The sequence below is a fragment of the Juglans regia genome, chromosome 6 (assembly GCF_001411555.2).
Source record: "Juglans regia cultivar Chandler chromosome 6, Walnut 2.0, whole genome shotgun sequence".
Classification (NCBI taxonomy): Eukaryota; Viridiplantae; Streptophyta; class Magnoliopsida; order Fagales; family Juglandaceae; genus Juglans; species Juglans regia.
This window is the reverse complement of record NC_049906.1, coordinates 25,940,031-25,956,109: the sequence shown is the minus strand read 5'-3', so window position 1 is coordinate 25,956,109 and position 16,079 is coordinate 25,940,031. Positions and strand designations below refer to the sequence as shown.

Genomic DNA, 16,079 nt, shown 5'->3' with positions numbered 1-16,079 from the left:
TATCTGCAAATGAATTAGAATGGGTGGATGTCACTATATATGCGGGATATTTGGATGCGCAGAAACAGATTTGTCTTTGAACAAACCTTCACAAATCCAAGTATGGAGATGTTTCAGCAGGCTCAAGAGGGGACCAAATTAACAGTTCATCCTCAAGGTGTGGTGAGAGATCATATTAGGTGGAAGGCACAAACAAATTACAGATTAAAGTTGAATTGTGATGCTGTTGTGGATTTGAAGAATAACAGAATGGGTGCTGGCATTATCATTCGAGATTCAATGGGGGAAGTTCAGATTTCACTATGTATGAGCAAGAAGGGTGTCTTTAAGCAAGTGGTGGTTGAGATTACAGCTCTGTGTGGAATTGTGTATGGAGTTGAACTTGACTGATGTCATTTTTTAGGAAGATGCACTGGTATTGGTGCAGGTTATTGATAGCAGAGAAGACATGTGCTCCTGGTATAGACACTTGATTGATGATATTAGAGCTTTCTTTGTTAAAAGAGAGGGATGGGATATTATACATAATCATAGGGAAGGAAATAAGGTAGCACACAAACTAGCTAGATTGGCTTGATCTCTTAGAGAGGAATTAGTTTGGGTTGAGGAATGCCCTGAGGAAGTGTGTAGGGAGTTGCTGTTTGACAAACTATGTAATGTTTAATCTTTGAAATGAAGTATATGTTTTATACTAAAAAAAAAAAAAGAACAATTAATCCATTGTAACTCCCAATCTTAATGAGAACATTAAAAAGACGTTACAAAAAACTATTTAAAACTTGTTGAGACTAACAATAAAAAAGTACGTAAAAATAGTTACATGCACGCAGTCAGAAATCAATTCAGCTTGATCTGCATCGTGTGCACGCAGGGATATATATATATATATATATATGTATATATGTCAGGAAAGAAATGTAGCATACGATATATCTATAATATAATAGAGATCAAGCTTGTATTTCTTTCCAAGAGAAACAAGAGACTTATTGAATTTCGATTGGCTTGTACATCATTTATTCTCGCAAGGAACAATATTATTAATGAGGTAAAAAGACAAGTTACCTTTGACATATGATCCAGTCCCCAAATATAAGAACTAAACATGGAAAAAATTAGAAATATATGTGTGATTTGGCCAATCATTCATCAATTCTTAGCTATGGGAATGGGGTGAATAAACAATGCTAGCACGCGGTCCTTAGTCTCACGGTCTACAATGCCGTGTCCATCTCCATGCTGGTACATGAATTGGGACACCCTTGCAATGTTCGTGGCAATCTCATTAAATGTTTCAGAGAATGGAGAACTTGCAATGCGATTTCCATTAATTGTCTTCCATGTTGCACTAATCAAGGACCTCATGTATTGACGAGCATCTTCTTCACTAGCACCAGTGTCGTTCATGTAGCATTGGATTGATTTAGGATTATCCCCCCTCTTTAACTCTTCCTGTGTTAAAAAACACATAAAAACATGTTATCCTTTGTTCATGTGAAGTATCCCAAATAAATGCTGATAAAAGAATTAGGATAGTATGTTTTCCTAACCGTAGATGTTCCGAGATCATCTGCAAGTCGCACAATGAATGATGATAAACGAATTATATCGGGATACTCTTCCAATGAATCCAAGGCTTCCTTTGTTATGGGATTTGTGACGAAAAAATAACAATGCACCAGTATATTTGCTATTGTTATTGTCATCCATCCATATTCAAGGTATTCTTGAAGGCTTGGTGTATATCCGTTGTAAAACCATTTTGCCTCCAACAAATAAGATTTGCATATATCTGCCCACTAAAAGATTTGTGGTGGATCAATGAATTAGAAGAGTTATTATAGATAATAAGTTATAGGGTAAATAGTGATGAATAAGAAAATCCAAGCCTTACCGCCTTTCTCATGTACCAAATGATGTTGCATCCCTTTTCCTTGAGAGTATCAAAAGCCATTTCATTAACCGTGTTGTAGACAGAAAGGAAACAAATTTGCATATAATAGGGAAGTTTTCCCATTTCATTGACATCCCATCTAGATCACAAGAACAAATTATATGTAAGTATTTGCATCAAAGATAAGCAGCCATACTTGAAGTATTTGAGGTGTCTACTATTAATACAAACCTTTCAATAGCATCCGTGAAGAGCTCAAGTTCTTCAAAAGTGCCATAGACATCGTAGACATCATCTACTATTGTCAACAATGCACCGAGCTTTGCTAACATTCTCCTCTCATGTCCAAATTGAGGTTGAAATAATGCTCCCGTTGCCCAAAGGAAATTTTCCACCACTCTATCCCTTGCAAAGCTCAAATCTCCAAGGCCAGTGCTCCTCCACCACCTTTTGTACGAGACAAGAAAATAATATTAGTTTTAGAAATAGAGCATATATTGCATTTTCTTTCCTCTCTAAGCTAATATATATCAAGTAAGGGGATGTTTGGCAAACGTGCGAATTCTCAAAATTTCATTCACAAACGTTGCTCAAACCGAAAATATTTTTCAATTTCAAATTTCCAATCTTTTGATCAAATCATTACTTAATCAATATTCAAAATCAAAAATCAATATAATTTTTACAAACTTCAAAATAAAAATTATATTCAAAAGTTATATTCAAACAATTTTTTTAATTTTATAATATTTTTATTCAACTTTTTCTTTCTTCTTTCCCAAAACTCTTATAAAACATTTTCATTCAAATCATTTCACTCTACTATTCACAATTTCTAAAATACTTCAAGTATCCAAACATGTCCTAAACCTCCTTGTAGCTTTTTAGGCTAAGATCCAAGTTATAAAATGAGGATAAACATGTCTTTTTACCTTGACACTTCTTTTAGATCTTCTTGGTGAACTGCTTGTACCATATTAAAATCCAGTTCTGCAAGCTCAAGCAAGGTAGGGTTCATATCTTCTATTCCTCTATATGCATCAATGAACCACCTTGCTTCAGACCTCATCACTCTCCAATGCAATGGAAGCTCTAGGGCATGATTCACCATCGTACAAAGATAATGATCTTTACTTTGATCCACATACTCTTTAAGTTGTTTGGTTGCAAAATCTCTTGCTTCCTCCAAGATGCTTTCGCCTTCTCTCAAGTGGAATGAGGCTTCATACAAAGCAAGCATTCCTTCAATATCAACACATAGACATTCTTTGAAATCCCCCTTTTCATTGAAGAAACTTTTGAAAGTGTCTGCAATCAACAATGCTCACCAATTGTTAAAAATAAATGATGGTTTATGAGTATGATATTTATTTTTGTCAAAGCATTACTAGTATGTTGTTTACCTTGAGGTACATCAAATCCATGTTGTCTCATGAGCCTAAACTCAACAGCAGTGGCATATAAACTTTGCTTCTCGCAAACATCACCATTATGATTAGTAATGTGTTTATTTTCCAATATCCTCCTTATTTCGTCCTCAAAGTGGTAAGATACTCCAAGTCTTTGCAAAGTGTCAATCAGCTCAAGTTGCTTTATGGGATCCACCACGTTGTGAAACATCATTGTTAGTTCTCCCTTGAGCTTATCAATCTTTCGGGTGAATAACTCCCCCTACAAATAAACCAATTCTCAAATAAATCAACAACAATTATAAAAACTATTGAGAAAAACAATAAAAAAATAGAAATCGCACACTTTACCACATATTCGCTTCTTATTGATTCGATGTAATCATAATGCCAAATGGTAGGATGGTAATTTGCTGATCGTCGGACAATAGTAGAGTCTTTTGGGCTTGTTAAAGCTGAGACGGGTCTTTTAGGTGGGAGCAATGTAGAGAGTTTGCAATTTCGGATTGAATCAATAATGCTAAGATGCATTGCGTAAGCCATTAGTACTGATGCTTTGCTTTTCTGTTTCAATGGATTCTTGTGGAACATATGCTTTTAGCCTTCAACCATATGACCTTTTTATATCGATCCTGGTGGCTATAATCTCTTTGTGACGATATCATGCATGCATGGGAGCAGTCATGCACGAATTTCAAAGAATCTAGTATATATTATAAGAGTTGGTTGGCAGCTGCTACTTTATATATATTGGTTGCTAATATATGGTTAGTAAAAAAAAAATTCGCAGAGTTTTTCTAAAAGCCTGTACTGGGATGGTTATATATTATAAGACTATACCAAATAAAATTATATAATTAGAAATGAAATATATATTAAATTATAACTGAGTTATAATTCAAGTAGACCTAAAAATTATATTTGATTATTATTAATTAAATCAATCGGATCGGTTTCAAATTGATTTTTGATCAAATAAAATTATATATTAAAATCTCGTTATTTTTTGTACGTAGCATTCGTATCGAGTTGGCAGATGGTAGAAAACATTTCCAGCCTACTAAACCATTAATATATATAAATTTAATCAAATGTGACTTCCAAAAGTAGAAGGAGCTTTAACGTCTTGCATGCATTGTGAATAATATATAAAGATATAATATTGTTATGTTGAGAAACGATGTTTTTGGATTATATGTGATCGGCCAGACGAATTTTGTCAATAAGTTTGAATAAGTAGTACGTACTGGGAGTTGATAGCCAGATTCCATGGAGTCAGAGCTTAATTAGCGGCGGCAAAGACCAACCACGTGAAGATGCTGTACAAATGTAGAAATTAGAAATGAAAGAAAAAACTATTTATTATTTTTATTATTATTATTCTTTAAACATTTTTTTATATTTAAATTATAAGTTTATAACTAAAATATAATAAATAGTTTCTAATTATTTAATATCACATTATGAGATGATCTTATGGTAAAATAAATAATGAGTAGCATTATTAAAAAATAGAACAAAATAAAGATAATATATGTCTCTATTTATAAGAAAATTATGAGACTAGAGAAATAATAAAGATATAATAAATCAATAATACTGATTGATTTACATAATAAACTGAAGGAAAATGCTAGTAGAGTCCTTCAAAATTAAACCTTAATTATTTTTATTTTTATTTTTATTTTTATTTAATGAATAAGAAAGTAATTATTAATGAAATTATGTATTTGTTTTTCTTTTTTTCTGATTAATCAGGCTTGTTTTCTAGCCCCACGTGCCTCTCAGGTTGTCTAACTTGCAACGAATTTTCCAACATGGTCTGTCTTTGAAAATAGCAATATTTAAATCTCATCAAGAAAATAGCAATATTTAAATAATTAACGTCGGGCTTCCATTTTTTTTTTTATTTAATTTCTAGCCGCCTTACATTAGGTTGGAAGGAATTTCCTCCAAACTAACATTTTCCTAAGAAAAAATATTTGATTATGAGATGGTGATAAGAAGCACGTGACAATTTTTCTGGAAGTCTGGTCATGTATTGAAGAATTGTCATATCTGGTGGTCTACAACATCAATCTAGTACTGCAGAATGTTGGCTACGCCAATCAACGTACCGTCAAAGTCTTCCTAGTAAGTGCCAGGGAGTCACTTGTTAAGAAGCACGAGCTAGGAATTCTCGAACTCAGACTTGTTTTCTAGCCCCACGTGCCTCTCAGGTTGTCTTAAACTTGCAACGAATTTTCCAACATGGTCTTTGAAAATAGGAATATTTAAATATATGTATATTCCTCCAACCTATTTAAATAGTATATTATTTTGATATTTGGATACAAAACAACAATATTGAAATTTCTAATGTTAGAAAAAAAAATGATGCATTAAATTAATAGTATTTAATTTAAATATTATTTTGTAAAGGAAAGGGTTACATATATTAACCACGTGAAGATGCTGTACAAAATGTAGAAATTAAAAAGGAAAGAAAAATTTATCCTTTTTTTCTTATCATTATCCTCTTAACATTCTTTTATCATTATCCTCTTAACATTCTTTAACATTTAAAGAATAAGCTTATAAATAAAATATAATAAATAATCTTAAATAATTTAATATCATATTATAGGATGATCAGAAGATGATGATAAAATAGATGATAAATAACATTACAAAAAAATAAGGCAAAATAAAGATAATATATGTCCTTATTTCTAAGGAATGAGACAAGAAAAATAATAAAGATACAATAAATCAATGATGCTGATTGATTTACACAATAAATTAAAAGAAAATGCTAGTAGAGCCGCTCAAACTTAACGCTTGATTATTTTAATTTTAATTTTAATTTTTACTTAATGAGTAAGGAAGTGATTATTAGTAAAATTATGTATTTGTTTTTCTTTTTTTCTTAAAGATTAAGAATGTTAAAAAACTTTTAAAAAGAAAATAGAAAAAAAAATTGGGCTATGGGCTATGGAAGTAACAGAACTATGCTGGATTAGAATTATTTACTAATTGGGATTTAATACTAATAGATGATGATCATTTGATTGGAGACTGAAAACGCATACAAACAATGTAATATGTGGTTTTCATATAAACAATGTAATATTATTTTTTAAACAATTTTATTTTAAAAATTAAATAAATAGAGTTTGAATGCTACATCAACATTTTTTTCATGAAAGAATATTCATAACATGTACGTTTTGATTAAAAAATAAAAATCGGGTGCATCCCGGAACCTAGGGGTGGGCAGCGGGGCCTCGCCCCGCCTCCGTATGGGCAGGCGGGCTACCCCGCTCCGCTCATGCGGGGGCAAGGTCCCCCGCCCTGCATTGAGAGTGCCTAGCGGGGGCCGCCCTCCGCCCCCGCTCCACATATAAAATTTTTATTTATTTATATATATATAAAAAAATATATTGTATATAGATATATACAATTTATTAAAAATTTAAAATTATATTCAAGTCATTGGATTGCTTTGGCCTCCTAGGCCAACCTTTATATAGGAGGTCAAGGCAATACAATTAAGGGTGTGCATCCGGATCCGGATCCGGATATCCGGCCACAACCGGATCCGGATCCGGATTTTAAAAACCGGGCGGTTATCCGCCCGGATTATTCCGGATTTAATCCGGGTTAAATCCGGATTTAATCCTTTTTTTTTTTTTTTAAAGACAAATTTATAGTAGGTTTTTTTAAAACAAATTCATCCAAATGCATTCATCCAAAGTGTGTATGTTGTTCTTGCCAAAGTACTGCATATATATTACAACTAATTAATATACACTATCATGCAAGTTCTTGCTAAGGCCCTAGCCATTGAAAATTGAAATGCTCTCCAATTTATTTCAGCTCCCAATCTTTTTCTTCTATCTTCCTTTCCAACTCATGTATGGCCTGTTCCCTTTTATGCAATTGCTCCAGCCCAAATAAACCCAAACTTAGAACACCATGAGAATTATTGGGCAGTAGATGCCCATTAAAAATAAAATTAATTTAGCATGAGGATCAAAGAATCTCATGCAATGAAGATGATACCATAAAGACAAAAGGCTAAAACTGTAGAGAGCACAGGAGTTATTGCTTTCAAGGTATGATAACAAGGCAATTCAAATCAATAATTCTAAGCACAAGTGATTGAGATAAAAGAAAGATAAAAGGAGGGATATTTCAGACATGAGGATTCTATACCTGTGATAGGCGCAATAAGAAACCATCTTCATGATCTGTCTAACATTTTTCTCCAAGCAGTGCAACTAAAATTTACAAGGGAGATATGTAACACTGTACTAACAGAATACTCATAAGTCTAATCCAAAAGAAAAGCACATTATTATATCTTTTTTCCTTTTACATGTTCTGGCAAATAGTACATATATAAATCCATAAAAAAACCAACTTCTTTAATATGAGACCCACCTTTTATTAACACTAATTTTCTTTACAACTGTGCCAATGCAACACTTTTTTTTTTCTGGATAAAAAAGGTACAATGGAAAGGAGAAAAAAAATCTGGGGGAGTTTGCCGAGTCATTTGGAGCAGGTGACAGCAGGTATAATTAGTGGTTCAAATGCAAAGTTTTGTGTATTAATAAATAGTTTTGTGTATACGTGAAAGCACTTGATAATAATAATAATATAACATCTAAAAGTTACATACCAGTTGGGCATTACATCAAACATCTAAAAACAGAAGCCCATAGGAAGAGATTGAAATAAATAACTCTCAGTCCAGAATAAAAAAAGAAAAAGACACTACATAACATCTAAATAAAGAACCTATGAATTAAGAATCTAAATACTTCTTCCCTCTAGAAAGAACAAAAATAAAATAGAAAATGAAGGAATTAAGCGTTACCAGTAGCTTTATGCCGCGGCCTATGGACAATGTTGCGGAAAATAACACGAGGGTCCGTCTCTCCAGCCCATCTGAAAAAATTCACAAGCAGATATTAACTTATAAAGATCAAAGACATGGTACCAAAATGAATACAATGTATACACACATACAAATACATGGTCCAGCACAATGGTGTTGGAGAAGTTTCCAACTCTGCAGCAACTAATTTGAGTTCAAATCAAACATTACTGCATAAGGCAGTTATTAGTTGGCAATCATTCTTACTACAAATATTAATACAAAGAACTAAGAAACTCATGATGTGGTTAAATTAAATATGGCATGGTTCCGATAACTTACTGCATAAGGAGAGTTTTCAATACATAGGGTGGGAGTCCATATGCTTAAGTTGCTAAAGTTGAAGGAAGAGGGTTACCTTAAGCAGAAAAAAATATAAAGGTTAAGTTAAATGGATAAATTAATAATAATAAATCAAACTTAACAAATAAAAGTGTTTACCTTCGGTGTCAACGCGTTCTACATGCTCCTCGACCTCCCAAGAACTAAGTGGTTCACAAGTCAACCAATTTTGCGTGCAAATTAGTGCTTGGACAGTCTCCAGAGCTAATGAGCTTCGGTATGGATCTACACGTCCACCGGTGCTGAATGCGGACTCGGATGCAACGGTGGAAATAGGGATGCTCAATACATCACGTGTGATCTCCACAAGGATGGGATATCTAAATGAGTTATTCTTCCACCAATCCAAAATATCAAACTCGGGTATTTTTGGTTCAATCACATCCGACAAATACATATCCATGTCCGAGCTAAGTACTGAACTGTTTTGCTTCTCAAGATATTGCTCTAGAGCTATATTAAAATCTTCAGAGTCCAGATCATCACCAATAATACTTGAGGAACTTCTATAGGCCATATTTAATCTTCCACTACCTAGCCCATAAAACTTGTGGTATTGCTCAATCAAACGATTCATGAGCAATTTTACTTTGGCCTCAATTCTATCTTCGCATTCATCCCCTTTGCATCTTTTTAACCAATATGACAAGGCTGTAATCTTATATCGAGGGTCAAGTACAAAAGCTACATAAACAATCATGTTCATCCTATCTGTTTTCCCCCAATATTTATCAAACTTAAGTTTCATAATAGAAGCCATCTTCATCAACATATCATCCTCACTCTGACCCATGTTGTTCAAAGTGTTCTCAATTGAACAAATTTGTTGAAATAACATATTAGATGTCACATACAATGAGCCAGAGATTTTCAAAGTGGCATCATAAAAAACTTTTAGAAACTTAATAAAAATACGAGCCATTTGCCAATCTTCAAACGGAGGTGCCAAAAGTTGTGACTCCTTCACTCCCATTAGTACGAAAGCTCTTTCATATTTTTCAGCAATACTAAGCATTAGGTATGTTGAGTTCCATCTAGTAGGAACATCTAGACACACCATTTTTCCATACATAATATTCAGCTCGTTTGCACACGTTTTAAACATATCAAGCCTTGTCGGTGAGGACCTCACAAATCTAATTGCTTCTCTAATCTTATTTACAGCATCATGAATAATTTTTAAACCATCACATACAATGAGGTTTAAAATATGTGCAGCACATCGCACATGTATGAACTCACCTCCCAAAATTGTGAACTCATTATCTCTTATGTTCCTCCTCACATGATCAATAGCAACATCATTGGAGGAGGCATTATCCATGGTAATCGTACAAAGGCGGTTAATCTCCCAATCCGCCAAACAAGACTCTAACATCCAAGCAATGGTCTCACCCCTATGATTAGGAATCTTGAAAAACATTATAATTTTCTTGTGTAATACCCAACTTTGATCAATATAATGGCATGTAACACAAATGTAATTCTTGTTTTGCACCGATGTCCATATATCGGTGGTCAAACTCACTCTTTGACTACTCAACAATGCCTTCAACTTTTGCTTCTCCTCTTTGTATAAACCAATACACTCTTTTTGGAAGGTAGTTCGGGATGGCAAAGTATGTATTGGCTCTAAATAACCCAAAAGTTTAACAAATGCCGGATGCTCTATAATCTTGAATGGCAATTCACACTGGATAAACAAATTGGAAATCATCGCCTTTAATTTTTCACGATCATATTGTCCTAACACTTGAGGACTAGAACCTTTACCATCCATCCTAACTCCAGTGTGTGATGGTGATTTATCCTTCCCAAGATTTTTATTCTCTCTAATGGGAGAGTTCGGACAAGCATATCTTAAGTGGTGTGACATTGATGAAGTACCATTTTTGTAATGGCATCCATAAATCTTAAAGCAATAATTGCATTGAGCTTTGGGTGCAATGGGATCAATAGGTTCAACCCTTGTAAAATGATCCCATACAAGAGATTGATTCGTAGCCTTCTTGGCTCTTTTTGACTTTAGGGGGAGAGATGGTGTGGGGTTTTGGGTATTCATAGAGGAAGGCACTAAAGGACTAGTGTTTTCCTCCATGTCCAATGAAATAGGCGCTGATCTACCAACACTACCACTAAAACTACCTTCCATCTGTTTTAAACATAAGAAAAAAAAAAGAAGAAATATAATAAAAATCAAACTAACAGTTAACGTAAAACTTATCAAACTTACACGTATTTTTAGTACTGTAGGTCCATTAATAATATTGCCTTTCCCTAAAAGTAAATATAAAGCATCAATTCTCACAAACATAAAAGCACTCATGAAAAAGGTAAGTTTCTTTATCTTTTATGAGGGATTTCTGGTAATCTCATTGTTTCCTTTATATGCCATCTCTATCCTTGTTCTGAGACTAGAAGTTTATGCCCATTAACATATATAACATTTGAACAAATGCCAAACAATAGAAATAAATTAAAATTCTTGGTAGTGCCAGAGGCAGTTGAATATATGTAAACATCACTCAAGCTCTGTGGATTTGTAGTGGGTATGTGTCACGTGATTTTTGCACTTCTTTTGCTTTTCTGCCTTGCGTTGTTGATTTGCGCATGTGGAATTGAGCTGCAACTATCCTACTCATCTTTTACTTATTTTCTTTGGATAACCAGTGTGTGAGACCTCCATATGGAAAGAGAAGTCTTGTAGATGAAGAAGGCATTTTTGGAGCACATTTAGTCAAAGAGATGGCTGATAGAGATATTTGGAAATTCTTTCTCAAGTGAACAAAACATTCAGAAGTGCAGAAAAGTAGCCAGTAAACTCAGTTAAAAATTTAGATGATATTTGTTAATTTGATATGATATAGATCACATTCATTCCTTTATTTTTTTCTCTTATCTGGGAATTTTTTTGGGGGTGGGGGGTAGGAGGTGTCAGTAATATTTGATGGAATTGAAATGTTATTTTCCTGCTATGCCTTCTGTAATTTTTGTTTTCCATCTTCTTCTCACAAAGAAGTGTTCCTTGTTGAAACTGTAAATCACAGTATTTATTTTGTTCTTCCATATTTTGTGTAATATTGTGTATTGGCTGAATTGGGAATTGAATATGTACAGGCAATTTTGAGTCTGATTTGGGATTGCAATATGTAAATGTGTTAATAATCTCAATTTTGTTTGGTTTGAGTTTGAGAAATCTGATGAGTCTTGCTATTAGCGATATTTTTGTTGGTCTTAAAAGAGTATTGTCATTCGCATACATGCAGGGTGAGATTACTATTGTTTTGTGGTGATTTTGTGTGGTCCGTGCACCTTTTTGTCCCCTGATATATCTGCATTTGTTTCCCAGGAAAAGAGAAATGCATCAAAAAAAAGGAAGATCTTGTACAAATATGAGATTGAGGTCAACGTTCAGTGGTATATTTGTCAAGGCAAATGAAGGGATTATGGAAAAGCTGCAAAGAGTGGAGCCATACGTCACATATGGGTAGCATACACAAGCTTCCTTTTCTAATTCCGATGAAATAAATATAATATACCGAACAAGCTGTAGGATAAATATACAATATCTAGAGGGCACTTGAACAAGAATGCAAATAAAGCTTTTAGCTTACATTAAGGACTATGAGTAACTTCTTGGACCAGGGATGCTAATAAGCCACAGAAATCCGAGTAATATTGGCTTAAATGGATTCCTTATATGATGGAAATATCTACAAATACGATTAGTATGATAAAACCAGTTCTCTGAAACATGTAATGGGAAATTAGAACTAAGAGGTATAGAGTCGAGGAAGCAATATTATCAATGGGAAATTCAGCACTCAACCCATACAAAAACCCAGTACTGGTACTCAATACAAAACTCAGGGTACTATAATAACAATCAAATACAGTGATTTTGACAATAAAAATCAATAAAAATGGAAGTTAGAAGAACAAGTGATTAAATTTCAAATCTTCTGCTAAAACATGGTTTCTAATTCTAACAGGTCACATAATCTTCTGCTAAAACTTAGAAGAACAAGTGATTAAAACTTACATGTGAAAAACAGAGCAAATGAAAAAAAATACCTTAAACACTTCGAAATTTCTGTTTCCGTGTCTCGGTGAGGTCGAAAGACGAGACAACAAACCCTAACTATTCGAGAGAGACTGAGAGAGAAGGCGGATTTGAGACCGAGAGAGACGACGGATTGAAGACGAGGCAGATTCGAGACTGAGAGTGACGACGGATTCGAGAAGACGAGCAAACCCTAACTATTCGAGACAGCAAAGCGACTAAGCGAGACTGAAGACTCTCAAAGGGGCGGGTTTTTTTCGTTTTAAATGACCTGGTTATGGATAACCGGGTCACATGACCGGATCCGTAACCGGATCCGGAGTTTTTTAACCGCCCGGTTGTAATCTGGGCGGATAACCGCCCGGATGCACCCGGATTTCCGGGTTTCGGACCGGATCCGGAAAAAATCCGGTCCGGTTCAACACCCTTAAATACAATAGTCATCCTTAAGAAATGTGGGACTTAGTAGTAAGTCCCACATTGCTTAAGGATGACTATTGTATTGCCTTGACCTCCTATACAAACGTTGGCCTAGGAGGCCAAAGCAATTCAAAATCTAACTCTAATGAGTTTAAGTTTTTTTTTATATTTATAAATTTTAATTTATTATTTAAATTATATTATAATTTGGATCTAAAAAAATATTTTTAGACCAAAATTTTTTTTTTAAACACAATATGGTGCCTAGGCGGGGGGCAGGGCGGATTGAATTTTTTGCCCCTCCCCCGAGAGGCAGGGCCGGGGGGCGGGGGGAAAATCCTCAACCCCAGCATGGTGCGGGGCGGGGTGCGTGGGAGGGCACCCCCTGCCCCGCACCATGCGGGTATCAACCCTATCGGAACCTGGGGTTCCGAATTTTTAAAAATAGGTTTCAATCTTAGCTCCAGCCCGGGTTTTACCCTGGCTAACCCGATCCATGTTCCAACCTTGGTTTGAAATCCGAGTTCTGATCCGGATTAGTTCATATCAACTGTGTCAAATCCGAGTTGACACTTGGAATATCAACTGTGTGTTCAATGCTAGGCTACATCAAAGTTCTAGAAAATAAAATTAGTTCATATTGAAATTAAAAAGAAAAAGAATAAAACCAGTGTTCTTCATTGAAGTTAGTTGATGAAGCATGTGGCTCTCGCATCTGCTTCTCCAGATCTATCTCCTTGAAAGAAACTCAAATAATAAACTCTGAACTATCGAAACCTAAATTCGAACTCTCTAAAATTCAAACTCAAAAACCAAAAACTAAAATTTAAACTAAGATTAAGAACCAAAACTCTCTATTCATCCCACAAGACGGGATTAAATAGATGTCAAAACTCAAATCCAGAAACAAAATAAATGTGGTTACAATCTAGCCTTAAAATCTGAAAAATAGTTTCTAAAAATATATGTTAACATAAAAGGAAATTATCCCAAGAATATTGGAATTATCTAAAATGGAAGATTCAATGATATGCGGCTTGAAATGCAGAGTTCGGGAGGATTTGGTCATCAATAGATTGATTGCGGAACTCAGAAGGTTCTCACCGGGTAGATGTCGTGTGCGCTGAATATAATTGGCGGGAAGGTTACAAATTAACGGGTGTGGAGGTCACGAAGACCACATGACCCTCTCCTCACCTACCGAGTGAAAAGTTGAAAGGCTCATCTCGCATTTTCTAATTGTTGACCACGATGTCATTTAGGTTGGTCGTTTAGACTAGTCTTCCAATCTAATCGCCTAGAGTCTTGTCGCCAAGTATTGGAAGGAATTTCTTCCAAACTAACATTTTTTTCTAGCCGCCTTACATTAGGTTGGAAGGAATTTTCTCCAAACTGACATTTTCCTGAGAAAAAATATTTGATTATGAGATAGCACGTGACAATTTTTCTAGAAGTCTGGTCATGTTTTGAAGAATTGTCATATTGGTGGTCTAAAAGATCAATCTAGTACGCAGAATGTTGGCTACCCCAATCAACCGTGAAAGTCTTCCTAGTAACGATGGCACTCCCAGGGAGTCACTTGTTTAGAAGCACGAGCTAGGCCGAATTCTCGAACTCAGACTTGTTTTCTAGCCCCACGTGCCTCTCAGGTTGCCTTGAACTTGCAACGAATTTTCCAACATGGTCTTTGAAAATAGGAATATTTAAATATATGTATATATATTCCTCCAACCTATTTAAATAGTATAGTATTTTGATATTTGGATATAAAACAACAATATTGAAATTTCTAATGTTAGAAAAAAAAATGATGCATTAAATTAATAGTATTTAATTTAAATATTATTTTGTAAAGGAAAGGGTTACATATATTACGTAGTAAGGAAACAATTGCTCTCTTTTTTATGATTATATATTTGTTAATTAACTAAGTTATGTTTTAACGATGCTTGAAAATCACATGCATTGTGAACCAGGTGTTGGGATTAACTGGATATCTTGTAGCTAATTTGAGGTATAAAAGCTTCCCTCTATATAAATGTTGTTTTAAATACAAACAATTGGTGAGCAACTTCTTTATGTACAGACTCTCAAATTTCTTCCAAAAACCAATGACAGTCTCTTCATCAATGAACTCTTGCAATACTCCTTCAGAGAGAAACAACAAAATAACAATATGTGCTTCCTCCCCATCTTTCTTTGTCTATATAGAAGATTCATCCAACACCTTCTCATACAAGACCTTTGCTAAGTCTTGTTGTCGTAACAAAACCTTCATCTTGATGCACCATAGACTGAAACTATTCTAACCATTGAACTTCTCTACTTCTAACTTTGCCATAGCCATCACTCAAGATCTTCCACAGAGCTTGGCTCTTTGATACCAGTTTGTTAGAATTAACTAAATATCTAGCGGCTAATTTGAAGTATAATGGCGGAAGCAAATAAAAGAAAATTCGACAATCACATAAAAAACACCAAGATTTACGTGATTCGGCTTGAATTAGCCTACGTCCACTGGCGGAGTTTATCTCAAGAAATTCACTATTACAAAAAAGGAGTACAAAAGAGAAATTACAAATCACTCATTAATCCTAAAAGCCTCAATACACCCAATGAGCTCTCAAAATCTCACAAAATGAGTTATCTCTCTTTTCTCTTTGTTTTGGTTGCAATACTCTTCAAAATTGTGCAGGAACCCTAGTTTACAAACATTCGCTCAAGCGAGGTGTCGAGAGAACAATCTATCTGGAGTTCGCTCGAACGTACTGTTGAGCAGATGTCAAGCGAACAATCTGTCTGGGGTTCACTCGAGCGAAGTGTTGAGCCAAAGTTTGCTCGAGCCATAGTCAAGCCAAGTCTCTACAATGACGTTTTCAACAGGAAATCAAGCCACCATTCCAACACCGAGCAATAATATTAAAATTTAATGTTGATGTCGTATTTCGTGGGTCGTCTGGGCGATTTCACGCTTACAATGCTCAGGACACAGTGCTCGGATTCTTCCTTGTAAGAAGTATGCGACCT

The 16,079-nt window shown here is 34.6% G+C and overlaps 1 protein-coding gene across 1 annotated transcript; it reads right to left on the bottom strand.

Annotated features, from left to right (window-relative positions):
• Window positions 1-1,143: 1,143 nt before the first annotated feature.
• LOC108997799 (myrcene synthase, chloroplastic-like) lies at window positions 1,144-3,846 on the bottom strand. Its single transcript, XM_018974174.2, has 7 exons — window positions 3,655-3,846; window positions 3,298-3,565; window positions 2,827-3,202; window positions 2,126-2,341; window positions 1,895-2,033; window positions 1,551-1,799; window positions 1,144-1,452 (listed from the first exon to the last, which is right to left on the bottom strand). Exons 1-7 carry the CDS (start codon window positions 3,844-3,846, stop codon window positions 1,150-1,152), a joined length of 1,743 nt encoding a protein of 580 aa, XP_018829719.2. The 3' UTR covers window positions 1,144-1,149.
• Window positions 3,847-16,079: the final 12,233 nt, after the last annotated feature.